Source organism: Rosa rugosa, chromosome 1 (genome assembly GCF_958449725.1).
Source record: "Rosa rugosa chromosome 1, drRosRugo1.1, whole genome shotgun sequence".
In the NCBI taxonomy this organism is placed as follows: Eukaryota; Viridiplantae; Streptophyta; class Magnoliopsida; order Rosales; family Rosaceae; genus Rosa; species Rosa rugosa.
Window position 1 is genome coordinate 8,152,902 of NC_084820.1, and position 24,710 is coordinate 8,177,611.

The 24,710-nt window shown below is 39.1% G+C and overlaps 3 protein-coding genes across 3 annotated transcripts; 1 reads left to right on the forward strand and 2 right to left on the reverse strand.

Annotated features, from left to right (window-relative positions):
* Nucleotides 1-5,034: 5,034 nt before the first annotated feature.
* On the reverse strand, nucleotides 5,035-5,966 carry LOC133727142 (uncharacterized). The gene has a single exon (XM_062154765.1). The coding sequence runs from the start codon at nucleotides 5,762-5,764 to the stop codon at nucleotides 5,183-5,185; it is 582 nt and encodes a 193-aa protein (XP_062010749.1). The 5' UTR covers nucleotides 5,765-5,966; the 3' UTR covers nucleotides 5,035-5,182.
* A 6,810-nt stretch (nucleotides 5,967-12,776) lies between these two features.
* On the forward strand, nucleotides 12,777-16,003 carry LOC133714442 (probable flavin-containing monooxygenase 1). The gene is made up of 5 exons (XM_062140562.1): nucleotides 12,777-13,267; nucleotides 13,729-13,969; nucleotides 14,670-14,851; nucleotides 14,943-15,295; nucleotides 15,488-16,003. The coding sequence occupies exons 1-5, from the start codon at nucleotides 12,845-12,847 to the stop codon at nucleotides 15,828-15,830; spliced, it is 1,542 nt and encodes a 513-aa protein (XP_061996546.1). The 5' UTR covers nucleotides 12,777-12,844; the 3' UTR covers nucleotides 15,831-16,003.
* Nucleotides 16,004-16,151: 148 nt separating this feature from the next.
* Nucleotides 16,152-17,723, reverse strand: LOC133714451 (peroxiredoxin Q, chloroplastic). Its single transcript, XM_062140572.1, has 4 exons — nucleotides 17,367-17,723; nucleotides 17,134-17,271; nucleotides 16,699-16,788; nucleotides 16,152-16,604 (listed from the first exon to the last, which is right to left on the reverse strand). Exons 1-4 carry the CDS (start codon nucleotides 17,556-17,558, stop codon nucleotides 16,386-16,388), a joined length of 639 nt encoding a protein of 212 aa, XP_061996556.1. The 5' UTR covers nucleotides 17,559-17,723; the 3' UTR covers nucleotides 16,152-16,385.
* Nucleotides 17,724-24,710: the final 6,987 nt, after the last annotated feature.

The following is a 24,710-nucleotide window of genomic DNA, read 5'->3' on the forward strand; positions in this document are numbered from 1 at the left end:
TATCACCGAACCTATGCAATTGGCTGTACCACTACCGAGTCGAAAACGTTGCTCCGGTACGGTACTACCGTACCGCACCTCCGGCTACCACTTTCGTCGACGCCGATGGAGGCGGTTCGGCTGGTTTCGGCAGGTCCGGTATTTTCAGCCACCCCTACCACTCTAGGCGGTAATGGAGGGTGGTTGAGCTCAGGCAGCGATTGACTAGACGAGACCATGCGGTCCTTTTGGGACCAGAGCTGGCGCATGAGCAGAGAAAAAATCGGGTGACTCGTTTTGGTGGTAGTTGACCCGCTAGTAGACCTCCATTGTCGGTAGACTGAATATACTCACTATTCTCAAGTACTCAACTACTATATGAGGACTTGAATGACCCCATATTTTTGGCTAAAAGTCACGTACAAAAAACAGAGTATCAAATTATGAAATTGTGTCTTCTTATTGAAAGGTTCGTACACATGTGGTTTGAAAACTATCAAACAGGGGAGCTAGATAGACATATATGTTTATATCGTTGTTTATGTATGTTATTTAACTTATTACTTATCGGTGTATAATAAAATGCCTCATAGAGCAATTAAGTAAAGAATGAAGGTCAAAGCAACACAACGCCAACAGAAGTGTGTGTCCTATTGGGCTGACTACGGGCTAATACAATTTCCCTTGAGTTTTGGTCATTTTAGAACTTCTCTTACTCTGGGCTTATAGTATCATTTCATCATTGAATTTTATATCACTCACCGTTCGCCGTGACTGACACTGATTAAAAATGAGTGCGTATCTCTGTTTTTATAGTTTTGGACCCGATTAGCTGTGCGTGTATTAGGGCATATGGGTGTTTTTATTTATGCGAACACCTTTCTCACTGGATATTACAACACTGCTCAGGAATCAGAATCATTTGGTCTAGTGAAAAAACAGTTTTTTTTATTTTTATTTTTGTAATTAAGATAGTTTTTTGTAATTAAGATGTTGTGAATTCAACTTAAGTACAATCATTTGTTATACAACAAAAATAAAAATGCTAGAACAGCATGGCTAGTGGGCACAAAGCGATCGAAGGGTCCAGGTTAGGATGTTAATGTAATGCTAATAGCATTTACGCACAGCCTCAAATAATTGAAAATACAACCAGAAACAAGAAAAGAGGCATCGATCATTGAGTAGCAAAGCCATATATCCACGAATTTCAGATCTGAAACTTGGTGTACCTACTTGTATATATGTGGTAATTATACATTTATGTACATGTCATGGATACTGTCTTTCTGATATATCATATATTGCATTCGTGCAAAATTGTCGATTATATATGGCAACAAGTAACACGACCATGAACTAGACATCTTGCCGGATCCACCTTTTTTTTTTTTTTTTGAACTAATGAAATTTCATTGATAAAAACTCATGCCAAGAAGGCCATTACATACTTATCCGCTGACACATACCAATGGTCAGGCAAGACTTCGTGGAGGAGCCACAGTAGTACATAGGATAGACCAACTATATTAGAACTTATCGTTCACTTATTTAAAGTGAGCCTATAACTATGAACTAATCTTGCATAGTAATAGGCTAGTTAAAACAAAACTAATTGAAAAAAGGGTACAAAGACCCAATACTCAGTCTGGACCCAAGAAATCCCGACCCAAAACTTGGTTTCAGAACTAGCGACCCAAGAAGCCCAAGGACTGCTTGCCCCACCACCAGAATCGCAGACGACCTTCCACCCAACCATGCTGTGGGCACCCCCATTGGGTAGACACCGCTATCCGGCACGATGAGCGCCATTCCTCCAGTCCGGCGGGATGCAAAATTGCCAGTCACCAAACCCACAAAACGAGTCTTGACGCCTCTAGCCTCTGCCCTTGCAAATCTGAGCAGAATTTCTCGCGACAGCACCTCCCCTAAACTTGACTTCAACGCCGGTAGCGTCCAAGCAGAGCCGCTCCCCTCTCCTATCCGTCTCGATCCAGAACGACGTTTTCCTCAGCAAAACACAGAGTACTGGGCTCCAAAATCATATTTGGATTGAGAGAAGGAGGTCATGGTAGGTACAGCGCCTAGCCTTGACCGCGTGGAGGAGATGGAATCAGCCAAACTCAATGAATCCGATGGACTGGAGATCGGAATAGGTTTCCATCGATGATGGAGGAAGACGTTTAGCGGCCTAGAGTGGCGTGAGAGCAACCCTAGCAGAATCATTCTATGACTAATAGTTGACCTATTAGGAGTCTTGCCGGATCCACCTTTGATCACTATAGTAGTTAGTATATAGATTTAATGACCAAAATATCGGTGATTAAGAAAATATTAATGAATATACTAAAAAGAACTTCAAAATTGATGAAATTGTATGAAATTTTTGTGTAAATGATCCCCTAAAAATTTAAAATTTCATCAATGTTATCAAAATTTTGGACTTTAAAGTTGATACTATTTGATGCCACCATATCTTCGGGTTCATTTGATGAGCAATGGTTGTTGCTTATAAATGATATTTTATCATAGTAGGCTTAACTAGTATCATAAGGAATCACTCAATGAGATATTGTTGTACATGCATATGTACTATGTATGCACACCTGAACAACCAAACTCTTCCACTATATCATTAACATATATAATTATTTTTTTTGGTATTGATTAACATATATAATAGACTGTTGCCTGAAACTTATATCGTCATTAAGGATTTTATATATACCTAAACTTTTGTATGATGGAAGGAGAAGAAGTGGATGCTTTTTATCTCTGTCTTTTATATAGGCATTATCTCACCAATGTAAGAATCAAAGAGATAAAAGAATCACAAACTAATCCAACATGTCCCCTACTTTTATTTCTCTGATATGATGTTTGCTCCCATGAAATGATCAATCATTGATCCTTTACAGTGAATTTATACTTTTTCTCAAGGACATATCAATTAACAATATCAAATGGTACTCGAAAAGATTATATCTACTAAAATGAGTGTTTGACACTAATTAGTTCTCTTTCCTCATCAAAATTTTTTGTTATTCTTCTGTTCATACATCATTTTCTCCCACCAAACGCCACACATAAAACTTTGTTAATCCACTACGTACAAAGCCTCTGAAATTTTGTAAGATTAGGGTCATGGGTTGTTGTAACTTAATGCATCTGGTCTGCAACAATCAACAACTGTGAGACAAACTATGGTACTATGATGTTTATCATACACTCATTTTACATCTATTTAAACAAAAATTACAATTATTTGAATTAAAATTACAACATTGAGAACAAAGTTACCATATTTATTTACACTATTTATATATAATTTAACAAAAATTACAACATTGACAACAAATTTATTCCAAAACTTGTAACAAGGTCGTAGGTGGTGTCAAATTCTCATCACAAGGTTCTCTGTGAGCAATTCTCTATGTCAAGGTCTCTTTCCAAATCATTAGCATGACATAGCGGCGCTCTAGGGTTTGCCGAGCATAGAAGAGATCTGGCGACTCCTACGCGGCTCGGTGGTTCTCTAGCTTGCCTACGGCGCTTGCGTGCGTCAGTGGTGTTTTGGAGGATCGAGTGCGTCAGTGAGACGCGATTCTCGTCAAGTTCGATTCGAGGTTGGGCTGTTGGAAGATCCGGTGATTCCGTCACCAGATTTCGAAGAAGCAAGGCGCGATCTGTGAGGTAGATCTGGTTGCTTGCTATTGTCGCCGGACCCGATCGATCCCAAGTCGAGACGGTCGGGAGTTGTCTGGGTATTGACGCTGAACCAATCAGCGTTCCGTACTGGCGAGGCGTGGGAGGAGCCGTCGACATCGGAGTGCAGGCTCCGGTTCTTTCTTGGTTCCGAAAGGTTGTTGATTGAGGACTGTAGACCACGTGCAGAGAGGTAACATGTCTGATGTTGATGCACTGTTGGAACGGCCGCCCGCCAGAGTTGTGGTCGAAAGGCTTGCCGCCGGAGCATATGACGGCGGCGGAGGCAAATGAGCAACATGAGGCTTCTCTTCTGTTGGCTTGGGTTTGGGCCTGGGTCTCTGGGCCTGGGCTAATGGGGCAGGGGAGTCTTCCTGCTAGGCAAGACTTGATTTGGGCTTGGGCCTACGGGCTTAGACTCGGGTCAAGGCAATCGGGGCCCTAATGTATTAGGGTATGAGCCTGTGTGAGGATGGATTAACTTTAATGAGTCTTCTATGACGTTTCTAGTCTCTTGTTTGTACCACAATTGCGTGATTGGCAAATGAGGGCTAGTTGAATGATTTCTTTTCCGTAGGAGGCGATGTTTTTTCATTCTTGTATAGGCTCGCTTAAATGTGAGCGTCCCAGTGATCTTTAAAGGTTTGTTTTAGCTTAGGTAGGTTGCTCCGGATTTTTTTGCCGGATTTCTTATGTAAGTTTTGATAGACTTCAGCCATTTAGCTGTTGATCTAATGAATTCAACTTCTATTTCAAAAAAAAAAAAAAAAAAGGTTGTAGGTGGTGTAATTACTATTATTAGAACAAGATTACACAAAATAGGACTCAATATTACTATTCTGACAACAAATTTGTTGTCACATTTATAAATGTGTGTATATAGAATTTTCCCAACAACTGTTAGTCATTAGTATATTGGACAAAAATTATTATTAATAGAATAATGAATATCATCAAAATATTATAGGGGAGAAATCCGATCGAATCCTAATCGATCGAACTAACATAATTGTGATCAAATTCTCTATTATTTATTATCTCTTGAGCTAATTTCAAAGACATTATGTATAAGCAGCATTACCAACGCAAACCCTGGATTATATATTTAATTGCACGGGGTTAATTGCACATCTGGTCGGAGAAATACGTCCTCTAGTAGTACTGCGACTATAGTCTGATTATTAATCTGATACTGCATAATGTTTGGTGCACCAGAAAGCAATTTCCCGGAGAAGACACGTAAATTAGGCTTCAGAGCTAATAATCACATAAGGCAGGGTAATGGTAAATACAATCCTCAGAACCAAGGGTGATTACGAGGAAAAAAATGGAGTAAAACGCAACGCTAGCTAATCTAATCACTATTGCATTGATTCAGTGAAGGATAATGAACCCAACAAAAATGTATATACAATTCGATCTTCTTCGAACCTTAAACCCCCAAGCCCTTATTACAGCAAGACTAAGCTGAAGCCTATCATACCACTATTTAATTGAACTACCAAACGACGCAGCGCTGCGGTGAGTTGACTCTGCAACCGTGATTATTATCCCATAACCTAACGACGTTGCCGTTAAACACCGTCAAATCCTGGCACCTGTACCAACTCTTCTCCCCCGTCCTCATCCTCAAACCACTCTCCCACCAGTTCACACCGCCACTCTCTTCCGTCTCCTCCGCCGTCAACTCACCTTCACCGCCAACGTCTCCGTTTGCATCCTCATCAAAATACAATGTAAACTTGACGCCTTTCGTCAAACCTCCGTCATCTTCAAATCTACCTGATGATGAAACGGCTACTGGTGCTCGAGATGGAGCTGAAACCGAGCTTGGTGACTCCTCCTCCACCGTGACCGGTGGCGATGTTTCAGGAAATGAAGAACACCCATTTGAGCTCTTGACGACGTCCTTGGAGTGGAACTTCAAGCCTTCAAGGGCTCTAGGTCTGAGCCTCCAGAAGCTAACGGCGGCGGTGACGACGGCGACCCAAGTCCAGAGACTATTGATAACGGTGATCAACCCGAAGCTAACGTAGTCGAAAGCGAGAGCTTCGAGAGGAGAATCCAACACGAATTTCATGTTTGAAACGAACAGGTGAAATCTGATGATGTTTCAGAACTTTTTGAGGTTGTGGGTTTGAGGAGGATGGTGAAGCTTACGAGGTGTAAGTTGCTGTAGGTCTATCTGCGCAGTGGTGATGAATATATTGGGAAGGGTGAGGCAATGTGAGCCGTCCGATTTTGTGATGGCTAAGTTTGGATTATTGGATCTGGTATAAGAGATGCCGAGAATCGAGACTAAGATGCGAATTGATAAGGTAGATCCTTCGTTTTATACCCTACCATTTTTTCACTAAGCCATGAACAGTCCGTGACACGTGGAGGTGCAGGAAATAGTGTTGTCTATTTCGTTTCGTAGCCTCCAGAGAGTCTGAGAGGCCCTCTCTCGTCATTGCTGACCACTAGAAATATTATGGTGTGCATTAAAAGTAGAAACTAGAGTCTAGAAACTGAAAGAAAATGCATACGGTCAATTGTGAAACTAAATATATACGAGTTATTCAACCGTGTATAATCACACGGCCACACCAATGGTACAATAATCGTGACACAGATCATTAATCAAGCGACTCTCATCACATTTAATAATTGAAAACTTTAAATGGTATAGTAAACTTTTTTAACAAGTTATAATATACAAAAGCTAGAGATTAAAGTTAAATTTTCATAATCAATGACAAGTCCTCATTTTCAAAGTAGGGTGATGCAATTGAATGAAATTAAGAGTGATCGATCATGTGTATAAACTTATGACAAAGTAACATGAGATTCACAACCTAAATCAATTAGCAATGATAAGAGTTGACTCAAATCCTAAACTAATTAGCAATGATAGGAGTTGACTCAAATCCTTATAAGTCCATAAGCAATGTTATTGAATAATGTGGGAGTTTTGTTTTTGTTTTCAACATGCCCCTCGCACGTGCGGTGATTTCTCAAGTCATACATATCAACTTGACGGATTGGATGGTGGTGCTAGACGGATTGGATCTGCTGATCAAGTGATGGGGTCGTGATGTCAGATCCGGTGACGGCAGGGAGAATGGGGGCTGTTGTGGGGGTTGTTAATCCCGATCTGGTATTCAGTTGTTCGGATCGGGCAGTCTGGGCAGCCATCGAATAGATCGGATTTCCTTTTGTTTGGATCTTGATCTATGTTGACGACTTGTCCCATTGGTGTTTGAGTCAGGCGGAGAGGCCGCGGGTCTGCTATGGTCCATCGACGGCGTAGTCGGCTCTTGTTCGGGGATCGGAAAGCTAGCGGCGAAGGGTGGAGGAAGGTGATGGATGATCCGGACTGCGGCGGGGGTTGAATCGAGTTTAGGCCGATGTTTGGGTTGAGTTTAGTTGATTTTGGATTTGGACCCTTCTTTGGGTTCGGTTTCTGGAATTAGCTTGGCTCTGATCTAACTTGAGTCTGGACCTGGCGTGTGCATTTTTGTTTTTTCAGTTCTAGTTTTATAGTTTAGCTTTCTGTTGTTGTTCATGGTGACCCTGTTTGGGTCTTGTTGTGCTTCAATGTTTCCATACACCAACGCCTATTGTGATGTTGATCCTCTAAACAGATCCTATCACGTGTATTCACTAGCCGACGAGGCGGAGATGACTGGTGCGCATTCCTCCTACTTGGGTCTGAGCCACGACTCAGTTGGTATGCCGGCGTTGGCTCGAACCATGCTGTGGCCCGGTTGCCGGATTTTGGTCATTTGTTAGCCTTATTGGTGTTCTGGAGAGTTTTGCTTCATTTTTTGTTTTTAGAATTTGGAAGGTATGTCCAGATCAGATGATCGGACTTGAGTTAGAAGTAGGTCTCTTGGCTATTGTACTACATTGCATCACTGCTTGTAACTTTCCTTCTTCTTGGAATGAAGTATGGATGATGATTTGATCCAAAAAAAAAAAAAAAAAGTCATACATATCGACGAGTTACATTTGGTGACAGTAAACAAGTGTGGTGATCGCTCAAACATATACGTAGATAACCTGACTTTGATACGCGTAACCTAAATTTCACAACCTAAATCCTTATAACCCTGTAACCAAAGTTATATTCTCAACAACTTAAACGTACAGTACGTAACACAACAATTCGTAATAGTTTGTAAGACTTGTAAAATGATCGGACAAAACAAAAAAACTATTGTTACGGGCAAATTTAATGTGTGGTCAACGTCGTGGTGCACGCAGAGTCAAGGTGTACCCAACAAGCTGTCAACAAGACTACTGTGCTCTAGAGTTAGATATAATGGTGTCGTACCCTTGCCTTTTTGAATTCAATCATTAACAACGTTAGTTTAAATGTAAATGCAAGAAAAACTGAAGCAACAATTAATAAGTCGTGTGCCCCACGGAACTCTTATTTATTGGCGGCAAAGGGCGGGAGATGTAAGAAACGTGAAACGCAAAACGTGGGGGCCGCGCGGTGGTTTTGTACACAGTCTCCACGTTTGTCTTGCTTCGCGTCTTTTTTACCGAGTTTGTTACTCAAGGGTTAAAATTCCGACCGCGACCGTACGGCGTTTCGTCACCCTAGTCGAAGTTACGGTTCGTATTCCTTCTCGTACAATAATATTACAGTGTACGTACGACACAGTCATCCATGTTTACCTCAACTCAGTTCTGGGACTTTCAAATTTACACTATTATAGGAACGGGAGCTAACATGGTATCAAAGGAAGGTCCTACAAGTAATTATGATTTCGCTGTAAACTCCGTCCCCTAAGGTTATTTTCTTGAGGTCGATACTCGATACAGAAGTCTTGGTATGACGTATTGATGTATACCTACATGAGTTATTGTAGGACTTGATTAATTAGCAGTTGGTGAAGCTGCGATGGTGGTTTGGTAGATAGTACGTATTAGGTTAGAATTTGATGCACGTAGTGCGTGTTGATAAAAATTTGATGTTCCAGGGTCCAATTAATCAACTTGTTACAGGACGTATTGATGGGCCCTTTGCACTTATTGGATCGAGCCTAAGTTCCTCGCCATACAAATGTTCAAGGTTATGAACATGGTACATAAGATTTGCATATGTGACACACATTGTTATATATGATACACATTTTAGAGCTAACCTCATTGTGTTAGTTATGATTCACTACCATTCAAATAAATTTACAATATCCTTTACATAAGTAGAATAAATTTTGATACTTTAATCTAGATCTAAATTAAATATGTCATAGCGTCTCGTGGGTGTGAATATTCTAATGTGAAATATAATGCTGAAATTCCAATATGTCTTTTGAATTGAAATAACAAAAGTTTTGGACTCAAGAAGAAAACTTTTTGAGAATGACTTTCAATTTCCAAAAGATAGGGCATGCATAAATATGGTTTAAAATCTCTAATTAAGGATCATGTGTTCTTATTGAAAACTATAGTTAAACGTTCAATGAAGAAATTTTAATCCCTGTGTCGTCATTCATAAATTACGTATATTAGGTGATTTCATATGTTTTTACTTAACTCCTTGCGCTTTTGATTCTCAACGTGATTACTTTGCAAATTTACTTCTTACTTTTCACATATAGTAAGTGAGACTTTGAGAAAATGAATCAACTGTTACGTACGTACGTATGAAGACAAAACAATTACACTAAAAGAGAGAAACCCTCTTAGTCCCCTTTGGGGTGCTTTTCATTTTTTCCCAAAAAAGTCTGTTTGCTTCTCCACATAAGCTTTTCCTGTTTTTCCAATAACCTTATTCCCCGACGGCGTCTTAAATTGTCCAAGCTTGGTTTTCCATAAACCTTATGCTTTACAGTTGCCCATTGCTCGATGATCACTACCAGATAGTAGGTATATATATCACTCGTGTGGACTTCATACTCTTTACTTGTTTCGTAGTGAATGTGATCATTTTAAGTCTTATTCAATTGAAAGGTCTAAAAGTCACTTTCAAATGAGGATAAAATACTTGTGTCCAAAGCATTACAGACAACTGTTGAAACTTGCTATCATCAGAATTGTCATTTTGTAGATGGACTCGGCTTCTCTGCTAGAATAATTATGCTATAATGTGCTTGAATTTTACTCACATCCGTTAGATATAGATTTAAGGGCAAGGTGATGCCACATCAAGAAGCATCAAGAAGTCACTTCAAGTTCATCCCTTGCAGTTTTTTTTCTAGCAAATTATAGTTCTAGCAGAAAAGCCAAATCCTTTGTGGATACATACCTTTATTAACTAGCTAGTAGTGCAGAAGATAAACGAAGTTGGAGATTCGTTTGGTCACCTAGCTCTACCAAACAAATAGAAGATTTAACCATGATTCATGATAAACTATCCAGTTACTCAGTATCCTTAGATGACGAAACAATCCCCGATTTGGTTAATTTTTTTGTAGATATGATTTATAAATAAATTTTAACCAACACTTTTTTTTTTTTTTTTTTTTTAAAAGAGGATCAAAGGGTTTCACTGCTGCCCCCATGGTGACTCGAACCCATGACTTCGTACACTAATAAAACGTAAAGCTATTTGGAAAGCAAATTTAGTCGAGTGTTTTCAAACTTCAAACTGCTGGCATTTTGTCTATACTCGTTGTCGAGAGAAATTGTATCAAATGCATGGTCCCCCATGTATAATTCCACAGATGAATTCCACAGATGCATGTAATGCAGGTCCTCCAGGCAACTGGGTATCCATCGACGTGGCCTTGGCAATTTGTAGAAACATAAATATGTGGATTAATTGTGTTAATAGCCAACAGCCACCGCAGTCCTTATAGAAGCGCGCACGCCTAAATTATAGAGGAAGCTAGCATTTGAAGTTTGAAAAGTCTGGTAAGGACTATATATTCCGGAAGAGTCACAACTGACTTAATAGCACTAGCTATCACTTTGCACTTACTGGAGGCGTCAACCTGATAATAAGCTCTGACCTCCATATGACTGGCAGCGAGAGGTAGCTAGCTCGATTTGATCAGACAACTTAATTAGACTCTTCCGAATTTCCATGTAATTGCATTAACAACCAAACAAAACGGATTATCTGCGTGCAAGTAATCTCACTAGCTTGCAGTTGTTTTAGGCAACCCTAAACCCGAATTTGTCTCATCCTGTTTTATAACTTTTTTATTGTAGATGATGCGATTAGGATAGTTTATAGGTCAATCTTTAGAAATTGGTTATATGTAGATAATAGGTGTTCACACATTGTGCCATAGAATATATAGGAATATCGGTGATTGGAATTAGTTTAGGGTTGATTGCATGATTTCTTAATTTAGGGCGTAGCCGTAGTAAACCAATTCCCAACTAAAACGTAACTCTAGCTAAGCGGTGAATCGGCAGTAATTAATGTGGTGCAAATTAAATATACGCTGAATCAGCAAGTTCTTTTCCATCGAAATCGAACTGTGTTACACAATATTATCCCAGTTAATCAAAGTTTATAAATTAATTAGAACTTGAAGTAGTGCTAACATAACCTGGGTGTATATATTAGTCCTCGGGTCAAACTCAGCTTTGAAATTGCATAAGCAATTTCCTTCTTTTGTCTGAATCCAAATTGTCAACTAACACTCCACATGTGCATCTGACTGGTCGTTTTGAAACAAAAGCTCTTATAGATTGAGCTCCGTTTTCGTTCATTTTCCCCTTTTGACAATTCTAGCTAGGTCTGGCGTACTTGATGGAAAAGTTTGTTAATTCCTTGTTCAAATGCAAAAACAGAAAATATATGCTTTTACGAAATATTGAAAAATCAAACCAAACAGGCCAAAGATAACTGTATATTTAATTCATTTGAACATGTATGGAAACCAGTGACTCAAATCTATACCAGAAACCATGAAATTAATCAAACCCCGTGACTGATCTTTAATTCTGTAACTGGAACGAAAATCATGCACGCATATATAATATATACTTTGACTCATCCGAAATGTGAATTAGTAGTTATGAGTAAAGCGACTTTGATTAATTTCAAGATACATGGTAGTGTTTTCACATCTGTCTCCTAATAAATTTCCTAAAAGTGGATTTTGATCAGTCTCCAAAGTGATGACCATGATTTCCCTTAAGCTTCCAGTTAAATTCTTGGTTGCTTCCTAATTTTACATTATACATGCATGCATGAATTTTTCAAATTAGAGTAATGGAGTAAGGAAAAAGCTACCTTTGCATTTTCGGTATACATATATTCTGTATGTTCTAATTGTTTATATAATTTTATTATGAAACAGTCTTCACCATGTATATATATATAATAATAATAATAATAATAATAATTAATATAGGCTCAACTGAGAACTCCAAAAATATACTATGTCAAAACACTATATCAAAAAGGATCTTGAAATTCAATTTTTTTTTTTTGCTATGTTCTTAAAGACTTTGTAATCTTGAAACTCCAACCTGCTCAATGAAAATGGAATAACCAAATGATTTAATATAATACTGATATTAGCCATTTCGTTTATTTCATGGCGAGAGAAAAATCTGACATTATTGGCCAGGTTTTAAGTTTGGCGAGCTAAGGTTCAAGATTTGCTTATCGATCTTGATCAATGACTGAATTATTTTCTAAAATCTAACTCCAATGTAGTTGCATTGTAGACATGACCGGCATAAACCTTATCGATTTTTTATGCAACCTTATATCAGGGTTCGATCTATTTGCATTAAGATATCAATATAGTCTATGATACAAAAAATTCTCTAGTACACTTCGAAGAAAATATAATATAATATAATATATCATACAATGAAGTGTTTGAAGGGCACAACGAATTCAACTAATACCCGCACGCAATGAAAGTTACCACGAAGTGAATAGGAAAGGTCTCCCATCCATTCCACCAAGTGAGAAATGGTCATGATCATATGGACGATGAACCTCTTATTTACTTTTACCCTAGCAAATAATTAACCTACCTTTCTTTGATCTCAAAATTCCACTTTGGTAACGCGGCAGCTTCGTGCATAAGTTTATGACCAACTACCCTTGCTTTGCACATGACTCTTCTCCTATAAATACCTCAGCTTTCTCATGGTTTTAGCAAACCAAAAACATCGAGCATACCACCTTTCTCCCAAAACCATCTCATATTTCCAAACCAAGCTTTGAAACAGACAAAGCAAGCAAAACATGGCTCCGGTTGTCTCAAAAGTTGGGATTATTGGTGCCGGAGTGAGCGGCATAGCGGCTGCGAAACACCTAACCCATCACAACCCTACTGTCCTCGAGGCCTCTGACTCCATTGGAGGGGTCTGGAGGCATTGCTCGTACAACTCCACAAAGCTTCAGTCTCATCGACGCGATTACGAGTTCTCTGACTTTCCTTGGAATGATAGGGACAATCCAGAATACCCTTCTCACCTTGAGATATTGGATTACTTGAACTCTTATGCAGAGCACTTTGACGTGCTCAAGTTTGTGAGGTTCAACTCCAAGGTCGTCGAGGTTCGCTTTGTTGGTGACCGGGAAACCATTGATGCTGGTTTTAAACCACCGGCGGGTCAGCCTGCTTGGGAAGTTGCTGTGCAGACAAGTGGTGAAGATACCGTTCAGGTTGTTAATCCAATCATTTCATATTCAATTACTGGTATTAAAATAATTGCATGCATATAAACCCTACTCTTCTTTGAATCAGTTGTCTGATGTATTTTGCACTAATATTCTTATGATGCTTGTGTTTAAAACAACATAGTTCTTAATACTTGATTAAGTCTCGAAGTGTATAGGATTTAATTACATTAGAAATATTTACCAATGAAATAATATTTTTATTTTCTACTTTCTTTTGTAAGACTATGATATATACCGTATTTATTGATCTCATTACTTATAAGATGAAACCCATGCATGCCTTGTACTATAATTATCTTTCCAAATCAAATTCTCGACAAGACAAGTTTCTTACCTCAGTACTATCTCATCGATGACTTCTTGTTTGTTCTACTATTATTATTATTATTATTCTTTTTTTTTTTTCAGCAATGCTAATTTTGTGTGTTTCTTTCGTTATTAAGTGGTACGCCTTCGAGTTCCTTGTGGTCTGTATTGGGAAATATGGTGACATACCCAGAATTCCAGATTTTCCACACAACAAAGGCCCTCAAGTGTTTCAAGGTCAGGTTCTGCATTCTCTTGATTACTGCAAACTAGACAAGGAAGCTGCTTCTGAATTACTCAAGGATAAGAAGGTCGTCGTGGTTGGATACAAAAAATCAGCCCTTGATTTAGCTGTGGAGTGTGCTGACGCAAATCAAGGTAAATATATATATATATATATATATATATATAGCTCAAAACCTTTACGTGTGCTTATACATCATTTGATATATAAATTCGGTGACACGAACGTTATTAACCTTTTGAGGATGATTTGTCTCATTAAAAGCTGGGTTAAGCCTTAAAATGTTAATACGAGTATAGAAAATAAATAAATAAAGCCATGAAGTTTATAGAATGAATTAGGGAGACAAGGAATCCCTAAAATATTAATCATGGAAAGTATAGATTGAATTAAGGATACGTACAAGGCATCCTTGAATGTTAAGAAGAAAGATTCACAACGAAAATGAGTACTGAATGAGTATAGAAAATAATAAATAAATAACGTTATGAAGGTCCTCGAAGTATTATAGAATGAATTAAGTGAGCTAGTTCACAATTTCCACGTTATGGGGTTGAAATTTGCATGGTTATATTTTCACACAAGTCACAGTGTGTACAGCAAAGAAAAATTGAAAAGGGCATTCAAATTGTCAAACATCTGAACCATCACTATAAGCTGGTCTCAACTGCTTGACTTGAACACGTTTTCGACGATTCTAATTGGATTGGAATTTCCCAATCAACATTTGACTTAAAACGTGAAATAGAATTCCACAATATTACTATTCAGATTTGACTTTGCATTTAATTTTGTGATCTTCTGTATTTCTTTCTTTTGCATGAATTAATGAAGGACCAAAAGGGCAACCATGCACAATGGTGGTGAGGACTTTACACTGGACAGTTCCCCATTACTGGGTTTGGGGTTTGCCATTTTTCTTGTTCTATTCAACAAGGGCTTCACAGTTTCTCCATCCAAGACCTAATCAGAGTTTCCTCAGGACCCTCACTTGCCTTCTAGCTTTATCTCCTTTGGTAAATAACTAAACAAAATAACCTTGATTAATATACATATGTAGCAACGATAGAAAATAAGTAACTAGTCTGTATGGTTGTATGTTCACAGAGGCATGCAATTTCAAAGTTCATCGAATCATACATTCTGTGGAAGCTTCCTTTGGAGAAGTATGGACTAAAACCAGATCACTCTTTCGAGGAAGACTACGCTTCCTGCCAGATGGCTATCACACCTGAGAACTTGTTCTCCGAGGCTGATAAGGGAAGGATCGTGTTCAAGAGATCACAAGGAAACTGGTGGTTTAATAAAGACGGAATTGAGTTTGACGACGGCAGTAAGATCGACGCTGATGTTGTGGTCCTTGCAACTGGCTATGATGGTAAGAAGAAGCTCAAAGCCATCTTACCAGATCCCTTCAGAAGCTTGTTGGAATACCCATCTGGTATTATGCCCTTATACAGGTAAAACTATTTTTAAAGCCATGGTTAGGAAATTTTTTCTCTCAGACAGATCAACATGTTACCTTGCTATGTTGTTGTTCTAAATCACTATTCACGTGAAATCGTGTTTGACGTTGAGCTTTGTCCTAAAGTATGACCGATAACGTAACATATGTCAAGTATTAATATATAATTTTTTTTTTTTTTTTGCAGGGGTACAATCCATCCTTTGATCCCAAACATGGCTTTTGTGGGTTATCTGGAGAGTGTTTCGAACCTGCATTCTTCTGAGTTGCGCAGCATATGGCTGGCTCGACTTATAGATAATAAGTTTAAGCTCCCAAGTGTGGATAAAATGCTCGAGCAGACAACTAAAGAGCTGGAAGTGATGAAGGACACCACCAGGTTCTACAAGAGGTTCTGCATCTCTACTTTTAGCATCAACCACAGTGACGAAATTTGTGAGGAGATGGGATGGACATCTTGGAGGAAGAATACCTGGTTGGCAGAGGCATTTAGCCCTTATGGGAGTCAAGACTATCTGCAGAAATACTGAACCCAAGTTCATTTGCAAACTAGTTACTACCCTTTAAAAATTTATAATTGTGATGTTCTTTACATCAGAACTAAAATAAAGATAACCCATATGCATAAGAATAATGAAAGCAATGTGCAATATAGAGTAATAGTGATTCATAACTTATTCATCTCAATGAAGAATTTGTCATTTGTTTACCTTTTGAATTCCCAGAAATTTATGAGGTCATAATACTGCAGAAGGCAGGGAAAAGAGATAAACACATGGGCTGCTATAGTCACAATGCATATTCCATCACACTTTTGACCTAAATCTTCCACACTGAAATTGACATCTCACTTACAACCAAGACCATACTTGATTTTCATTGCCAACAAATATCATGTTACAATAGTTTGGCTTCATATATAGGGCAGAAAACAGTTGCCTTTATAATTGTCAAAGGTCCAACCGAGACTAACAGCATTAGAAACCATGATTGGCTCTCAATCATACAAAACTAAGGACTTGTCTAACCCTATGTAGAGATATAGAATGGACAGAGTGATATGGAAAAATTAAACCAGGAGAGGTTTAAAGGCTCTGCAATAGCTTCAGTGTTTCATCGATATGCTTCTCGGGTTGGAACTGGTTGTTGTAGATGAGTTGAACCACTCCATTCTTGTCCAGAACATATGTCTGTCTTCCAGGCAAAGTCCCAAACAGATCTGATGGCACTCCCCATTCTTTCCTCACCTTATTACCCTCATCACTTAGTAATGTGAATGGAAGCTTGTACTTCTTTGCAAAAGCCTACATACATGTCAAACTTGCAATGAAGTCACAAACATTTCAAGTCTTCAAGCATGAGTTGTAAAGATTACTAGAAAATTTACAATAATATTACCTTGTGTGATGCTGAGTCATCACCACTAATCCCGACAACCTGTGCTCCAGCTTTTTTGAACTTTTCATAAGAATCTCTGAAAGCACAAGCCTAATGGAGTATCAAATTGTCAGTGTCTGCGGTAATCAAAGGTTCAATCTTTATCTGGGTGATGCCAATTCCAATCTGAATTGCATTTCATATGTCATAAAAATGAAAACTAACATCAATCTGATCATATATGAAGCTTTTCATAGAAGATCTTACTCTGTAGTAGAAATCATTAGGCAAAACTAGTCCAAGACAAGCAGAAGCACTATAACACTTAATCAATGAAGATAAACAAGCTTTCAATATAGGGAGTGAACATTTTCAGATGACCAATAATTCCACTAACCTAAACAAATGCAGCAATGTCATATATCTTTTTGTTTGCAAGAAAAAGAAAAAACAGACCTGTTTGGTGCACCCTGGAGTCTCATCAGCAGGGTAAAAATACACAACCACAGGCTTTCCTTTGAATTTGGAGAGGCTGACAGATTTACCATCCTGATCTTTCAAGTTAAAATTTGGGGGAACCTTGCCCTTGTCCACCTGCCAAAACCACACACAGCCATAACCAGCAATCAATAAACCATCATTTACCCATAAGCCACCCAACATATCAGAACATGAGAGAAGCAATGTACCTTGCCACAAATGATATTCTTCCCAGAAGAGGAAGATGGGATTGGCAAAGAGGTAGAATTGGAGAGCTTGAGGCCATAGAATTGGGAATTTGATGATTTGGAGACTATTTGAGAAGATGGGTAGTAGTGTCTGGGAGTTTGAGTGGGGAGTAGAGAGGTAAAGGTGTGCTTGGGAAGAGAGAGGGAAGCCATTGGAGAGAAATGTGAGGAATGGAGTGTGTGGTACTGTGAAGTAACTTGAGTTGTGATTTGAAGCGGTGGTTTTGTTGGTTGTTTACATTTGTTGGGAGGAAGATAAGGGAGTGTTGGGAGCAGATTGGCTGTTGGGAAAAAAACTTGGGATAGAATTGGCTTTGAGCGTGGACAATTGCTGACCCCAACCTTCATTTAGGTAAGACTAGGTTATTATAGTTTGCTTCTCGGAAGCATGTTGACATTGTGCTTAGAACAAGCATCCAAACAATTAGTACAATCATTCTTGGCGAATGCTTTGTCGGCAAAGGTCGTCCTTCAATATATTTTTTTATTTTCTTTTATTTTAATTTGACACAGTACAATGGCAAAAGTCATTCTTAAAAATAAAAAGGGGAAATTTTTAGAAACGGTATATGAACTATGCACCATTGTTAAATAAGATTTTTATATTTCCAGAACTGCAACATATATACATGGACTATGGATCCCGACCCATTTTCGATACAGGCTGTTAACTCCCCCGTTACGGCCCATGCCATTATGAAATAAACGAAGGTAAAATTGACATTTTGCTCGCCATACCCTATTCCCGACTGAGACTTTTTGGCCTTGTTTGTTTCCTGGAAAATGGGCATTGGGAAAGGAAAGTGTTTCCTTTCCTGTGTTTGGGACAACCATTGGAAAGGAAACACTTTCCCAAATGAAGGGAAAAAGTGGAGGAAATCCATTCCCCCCCCCCCTCCGGATTCACTTTCCCATGGGAAAGGAAATTGATTCCTTTCCTTTCCCACCAACCAAACATAGCCAAAAGGTAGACTCGGTCAGTGTGGAATCAAACCCTTTCGTCTTTCCTTTTCAAGTTCGAATCTCACTCTATCCTCTCTACAGCTGAGGTAACAGAGAGATCAGAGAATCAGATCAGTTTTAAAAGGAAAAAAGAGATCGATGGTAGCAGATTCCTTACCTGGAATCTTACCTTTATTGAAGAATGGGTAATTATTGGAGATATTTTAGACTTGATGGAGATCCATCGAGATACGGAGGTATGGAAAACGATTTTTCCCCTTACCTTTTGTATGTCTTTTAGATTTTTGTCTCCTTGTCTAGTATTGTTTAGGGTTTGTGGTCCAATTATTTGGTCTTTCCTTCTTCTTCTTTTTTAGGGTTAAATAGTGGTTGTCTAGCATTTTGGGGTATTGTTTCTAAACTATCGTTTTCTCATTGTCGGTTTGTGCAAGTTAGATTAAACAACAATTCGAAGGTGGATTTATAGGTGGGGAAGTGAAACTTAATGTATTTAGGGTTTCTAGTTTGGTGGGAGGTTAATGGGGTAGGAAGTAAATGGGGATTCAAGGCTGTTGAAATAGGTAGGACTGGTAAGTGAAATATTCTGATAAATTGAATGAAGGGAATGAATATGAAAACTGACAAACATAGTAAATGAATTTTTCTGTTTTTGGAACGAATGTCACTGAATTAAATTTGAGGATGTAACAATTCAGTTTACCATGTTTTTTTCCAGAGCCCAATTTCTTTACTGTTAGAATACATATGGAGGTAGATTCTACAGTAAAAAATGGAGTAAATAAGCAGTACATGGGAGAAGAGGAAGTAGTTTTGGTGAATGGGGTTGACCTTGACAAGCTGGCTTTTACCGGGCTGAACTACTGGGCATATGATTTGAGCTACCAGCATGACCCAATTGCTTATTGGTTTCGGATACCTGGATCGAGGATGGAAGTGGGTATCTGCCTATTACAAATGATCGTGATGCTCTGGACATGATCCAGTATATTCTAGCCAGTAGAAGAATTGTGGATTTATACATTGTCTGTTGGGCACCTAGGAGACACCTCACTCTGTGGGAATTAGAGTGCCACAATGATGATGACCCTGACCACTTGAACTACATTGGTCACTACATTGAAGACTTACCCTTAACAGATGATAAGGCATTGGGAAATGTAGAGGATGAAAATATGGGGAAAGCAAAGGAGATGATAGACTTGGAAGCTGTTTTTGGGGATGTACGTATTCAACCAACTGGTCAAAGTAGTGGTGTAAGCAATGGGTCTTCAAGGAGAGGAAGAGGCAGGCCAGTCAATGGGTCAAGGAATTTGAACAATAGTGGGCCAAGAAGGACAGTAAGGCATGTCATTGAAATTAGGGAACCTTAAGCAAATGATGGAGTGGCAACTGCTGGTCCAACTTCCGTAGTTAGGAATGATAAAGGTAAAGGAAAGGAAAAAGTGGCGGAGAAGCCAAAGAGGAAAGTGGGAAAGTCCAAGAAGGATGTACAGAGGGCATATGCTACTAGAAGTGGTGGTGAATCTTCAAGGCCTGCTCCTGTAGAAGTGTATGAGTACAGCTCTGACAGTGATGATCCAAATTTTGATAGGATCAGAGACTCAGATTATGAGTTAGATGGGGATGATGATGAAGTCTTGTTTCAGAAGAATGTGGATGGTGATGCAAACAGACTGCCTGAGTATGAAAAAATGGGCTTTGATGGAAATATCTCAGATGATGCAAAAGAATCTGATGGCTTCAGTAGTGTGAATTCAAGTGATAGTGAAGGTGAAGGTGAAGATAGGGGGCCTTTCAGAGTCAAGGGGAAGAGGAGATTTCATGGTTGCGAAGAATTCAATGTCAAGACAGACATAAAGAATCGTAGGTTTTGTCTGGGAATGGTGTTCCCTAACAGTGAGGTGTTTAAGCATGCTGTCTTGACCAAGAGGGAACTTCGTTTTCCTAGAAACACCAAGCATCAGATGTTGGTCAGATGTAAGACAAGTCCAGGCTCCCCTTACTGGATGTATGTAAGCAACCCTGACATGTCAAACCCCACCCTACAAGTTAGGACATACAGACCACAACACAATTGTTCATGCATTGCAAAGAGAGTTTATCACTTCCATGCCCCGTTTATAGTTGAAGAGTACAAGTCCACCTTCATGGCAGATGGAAAATGGAGTAGAGAGCGAATTCAAAATGCTGTGAACAGGGAGTTTGGAATGGAGATAGGGTACCACATGTGTGATAGGGCTAAGGCAAAAGCCAGGAAGATGGTAGAGGGAAGCTTTGAGGATCAATATAACCAGTTGGAAAGTTATGCTCATGAGTTGAAGAGAAGGAATCCAGGAACTTCCATCTGGATTCAAATTGAGTTGGATCGCAGTGTGACTAGGTTTAAGAGAATGTACATATGCTTTGCTGCATTGAGGGAATGCTGGAAGGCTGGCTGCAGACCCATCATAGGATTGGATGGGTGTCACTTGAAGTCTGTTCATATGGGGCAACTGCTTTCAGTAGTAGGTATTGATGGTAACAATGGGATGTATCCCGTAGCTTGGGCCATTGTTGAGCAAGAAACCAGAGATTGATGGACCTGGTTCTTGAATTTTCTTAAGGATGACTTGGAGATTGAGCATTCAGCTCATTATGTCTTTATATCAGACAAGCAGAAAGTGCTGAACAAGCAATTGTTGAACTATTTCTTTACTCAGAACACCAGACATTGTGTAAGGCATTTACACAATAATTTCAAGGGGGATGGACACACTGGCCTTGAGTTGAAGCGAAGGATGTGGGCAGTGGCCAGATCAACCACCATGGCCCAATACACTAAGAATATGGATGAGATGAAGAAGATATCTTTCAAAGCTTGGAATTGGTGCAATTCAGGCCTGCTACATTGGTCAAGGTCTCACTTTGATGAAGAGACTAAGTGTGATGTTCTGCTAAATAGTCACAGTGAATCTTTCATTAAAAGCATTCTTGAAGCAAGAAAGAAGCCCATAATTCCATGTTTGGATGATATTAGGAATGCAACAATGGTCAGACTTGCAAATAGAAGGAACTCAGGTTCTAACTGGAGAAGTAAGGTGGGACCAAGGGTAGAAAAATTATTGAAGCAAAATGCAGCTTGGGCAAGTGATTACAGGGCATTACAGTCCAGTGATTGGAGGTTTGAAGTACAAGGCAGAGGTGTGGCATGTGAATCAGGAGTGATTGCTCAACGTACACTCTGTGGCATTAGATATGAGGAAATGCACATGCAGATGGGATCTGTGTGGACATGCCATTGCAACAATCTACTCTAAAGGCTGGTCTCCAGATGATTTTGTCTCTAATGGTACACACAGAAGAAGTACATGAAGGCATATGAGGTTATGCTTCATCCAATAGCTGATGTTGAGGAATGAGACCATAAAGATAGGCCAATCGCACCTCCCCTTTACACGAGGCAACCAGGAAGGCCAAAAAAAAAATATGACCAAAGAACCTGGTAAATTGTTTTCAACTCATACTATATTATTCAGTTTATTTGTAAAACTTTACACAACTGGTCAATAATGTAAATGTCTTGTAGGTGAATAGCCACCACCTTAAGGAATAGAGAAATTGCCTAGAAGCTATATTCTCGAGTGAGATGTGGGCTGTGTGGCAAGAAAGGCCATAATCTGAGGACTTGTTTGAGGAGAAACCAGATACAAATGACTTGTTTAGTTTTTGGTTGTTTAACATACATGGGCTATGAGTTTGGCAATTGAATGACTCTATTTTTGCAGGCTGCAAATGAGGGCAATGAACCTCCTGTTCCTAAACAAAACCCTGTACGAACATGAAGCTAATATTGAAGCCCCTGTTCCTGAGCACAACAATGAGGTGCTTGAAGCTAATATTGCTGAACAACATGTTCAATAGCAGTCTACAAATGAAGACTTTCCCACACAAGAATCAAACTACTCTACAAATGTCAATGTGCAGACCCAAGCATCATCTATGAACATTCCAAACTTCAACAACGTCATTGACAGTTCTATGCTCTCTCAAGACAACAGCACTGTGGTGCCACTTCCAAATTATCAGGTTCCAAACAATGATGATGCCATTATTTTCTGGGTTTGATCTTTAATTGTCATTGTAATTGTTTGTTTCATTCCTGCTGTATTGCATCATCACAGGGGTCGTCAACTTCAGGCAAAAGATACAAGATGCCTGCAAGGAGGATAAATCCCAGAAAATCACGTCGACTTGCTGCAAGAACCAATCAGAGCAATCAAAATGTTGAAGTTCAAAAAATTAGGGGGCAAAGGAGATTGTGGAAGCCCTGAACCCTCAGTTATTTTATGGTATTTTAAAAATGAACCTACTGGTATTTTATGGCATGTAACCCTTTGTTATTATGGCATTTTCCTCTTGTCTCTTTTGGTCTTTTGAACTTTGAAAATGCCAGTGCTTTTAATAGCTTTTGTGTAACAGATGGTTGTTTTGATTTTAAACAGTGTCAATGCCGTAAGCTATATTATGTATGACATTACCAGTTTGGTTTGGATAATATGGTGTTTGTGATGTTTTGGCTTTTTTCCTTCTCATCTACTGTAATAACAGCTTTTGCTCACTATTAGAATCTACAGTTATACTGAGAATTAAAGTTTTGGAGGGAAAAATAAAGGGGTCGGTTGATATTTAGGAGGGATTGTAGATTTGGAGGGAAATGGGATCACATGGCTGTGTCTGCAAAGACTAGGAACCAAAAAGATCAATGGACAAAAGCATAATTAATTAGAAACCCAGTAGCTGACGGTGGGAAAGGAAGGAAGTCCATCAGTCTTCAAAACTCAGAGCAAGGATGGTGGCAAGCGAAGCCGCTGAATGAGCGACGATATTCGCTTCTTGTGGCAAATTTCAGCGAAAAGAAGGCTCTTCCTTCTAATCTCTTCAATCAGAGGGTAAGTGACCCAATCTTTACAATTGTTTCTTGTATTGATGGTTATTATTACCTGACCTAATGCATCCGATTCTATTATTGCTTTCCAGAAGTTTTGATACAAAGCAAAGCAATGTTAATGCCATCCAAAACAACTTGAGTTTCAGCAAGAGGAACAGAGCTACATACGGTCGATCTAATTGATCTACCAACCACTACACCCGTGTGATCCCGAATTCACATGTAGTAGAGGCATCAGTCCAAGCCGATTTATAGTTGACCTTTACAAAATCAGCCAGGGGAGGGGATGGGAGAGTTGACCTTGGATGTAGAGGCTTCTAGCTCCTCAGAAATCAGAAATCACCAGCCAGATTGATGCCAACTAGCTCTTATAACTTGTTGTGGGGACAATGCCTTTATTTGATAAGTGAACTCACACCTTGCAGTCCATATTTTCCAGCAGAAGAATCTAATTAGGGTAAGGAGCCTCTTTTTTTCTGATGTTGTAGTAATACACTTGTATATGCTTGATAACCATTTGTCAAAAGTAGTTACACTTTGGTTATCAATTCTCATGCCCAATGGAGACCCAAACCACACTAAATCCACCCATGTACACAGTAGGACAGAGTGTTCAATGGATTCTTCGTAATCACCACAGATAGGACATATGGGAGATTTTAATGACCTACTTGAAGCTTCTAATGACCATACTTCTCAAATTCCCACTCGCTGTTATCTGAAATACCAAGATAAACAGCCAAAAAAAAAAATTAGGCCCTTTCCTGCTTTAGTATATGCTTATATTTCTTTTGTTTTACATGCAGAGAAGTAGCTGTCTTACTGAGCAATGAAAAACAAGTGTATCTGCTACTAATTGGTATTGGAGGTAATAGAACTTCCATTCCTGACTACCCTCCCCCCCCCCCCCCCAAGTCGCTTGACCTCAACTATTGGAGGCTGGCATTTTTTAAGTCTGAGCCCAAATCTTCTGTAAAACAATATGCCAACACTGAAGCAGCAGCATCTTTGCTAGTTTTTATATATGTGGTAGGTACTTCACAAGGGCGCATATCCTCCTAGTTGATTGGTTTTCAAACATATGTGGTTGCCGGTATGGATTTTTGCATGTTGCATATGTGCGTCTACCAATAAATAAATGAGTAGAGTTATGAAATCCCACAGATAATGCATTGTGGAAGATTAAACTATATTGACGTAGAAGTTATAGGTCTTTTTTTGACCTTTATGTGTTTTCCACTTCTAGCCTTGCTATGGCTACTTATGGTACTGCTCTTGGTGTTATACGTTCACTTCATAATGAAGCCGTTTTAAAAGGGCCTATTGCACCGAGACACGTATACCTATTCAACCAAGTGACTAGGCACTCTATTGTTGTTCATATTTTCTAGTGTAGAATCGTCTATAGAGCTTTC

What these genes read in the sequence shown, in the direction of transcription:
- LOC133714451 (XM_062140572.1), bottom strand. Translation starts at nt 17,558, where the DNA reads ATGGCTTCCCTCTCTCTTCCCAAGCACACCTTTACCTCTCTACTCCCC. An exon ending in AGAATATCATTTGTGGCAAG is followed by an intron (nt 17,272 to 17,366) that starts GTACATTGCTTC and finishes TGGTTTTGGCAG; the next exon opens with GTGGACAAGGGCAAGGTTCC. An exon ending in CTCCAGGGTGCACCAAACAG is followed by an intron (nt 16,789 to 17,133) that starts GTCTGTTTTTTC and finishes ATACTCCATTAG; the next exon opens with GCTTGTGCTTTCAGAGATTC.
- LOC133727142 (XM_062154765.1), bottom strand. Translation starts at nt 5,764, where the DNA reads ATGAAATTCGTGTTGGATTCTCCTCTCGAAGCTCTCGCTTTCGACTAC.
- LOC133714442 (XM_062140562.1), top strand. Translation starts at nt 12,845, where the DNA reads ATGGCTCCGGTTGTCTCAAAAGTTGGGATTATTGGTGCCGGAGTGAGC. An exon ending in GTGGTGAAGATACCGTTCAG is followed by an intron (nt 13,268 to 13,728) that starts GTTGTTAATCCA and finishes TTCGTTATTAAG; the next exon opens with TGGTACGCCTTCGAGTTCCT. An exon ending in GGTATTATGCCCTTATACAG is followed by an intron (nt 15,296 to 15,487) that starts GTAAAACTATTT and finishes TTTTTTTTGCAG; the next exon opens with GGGTACAATCCATCCTTTGA.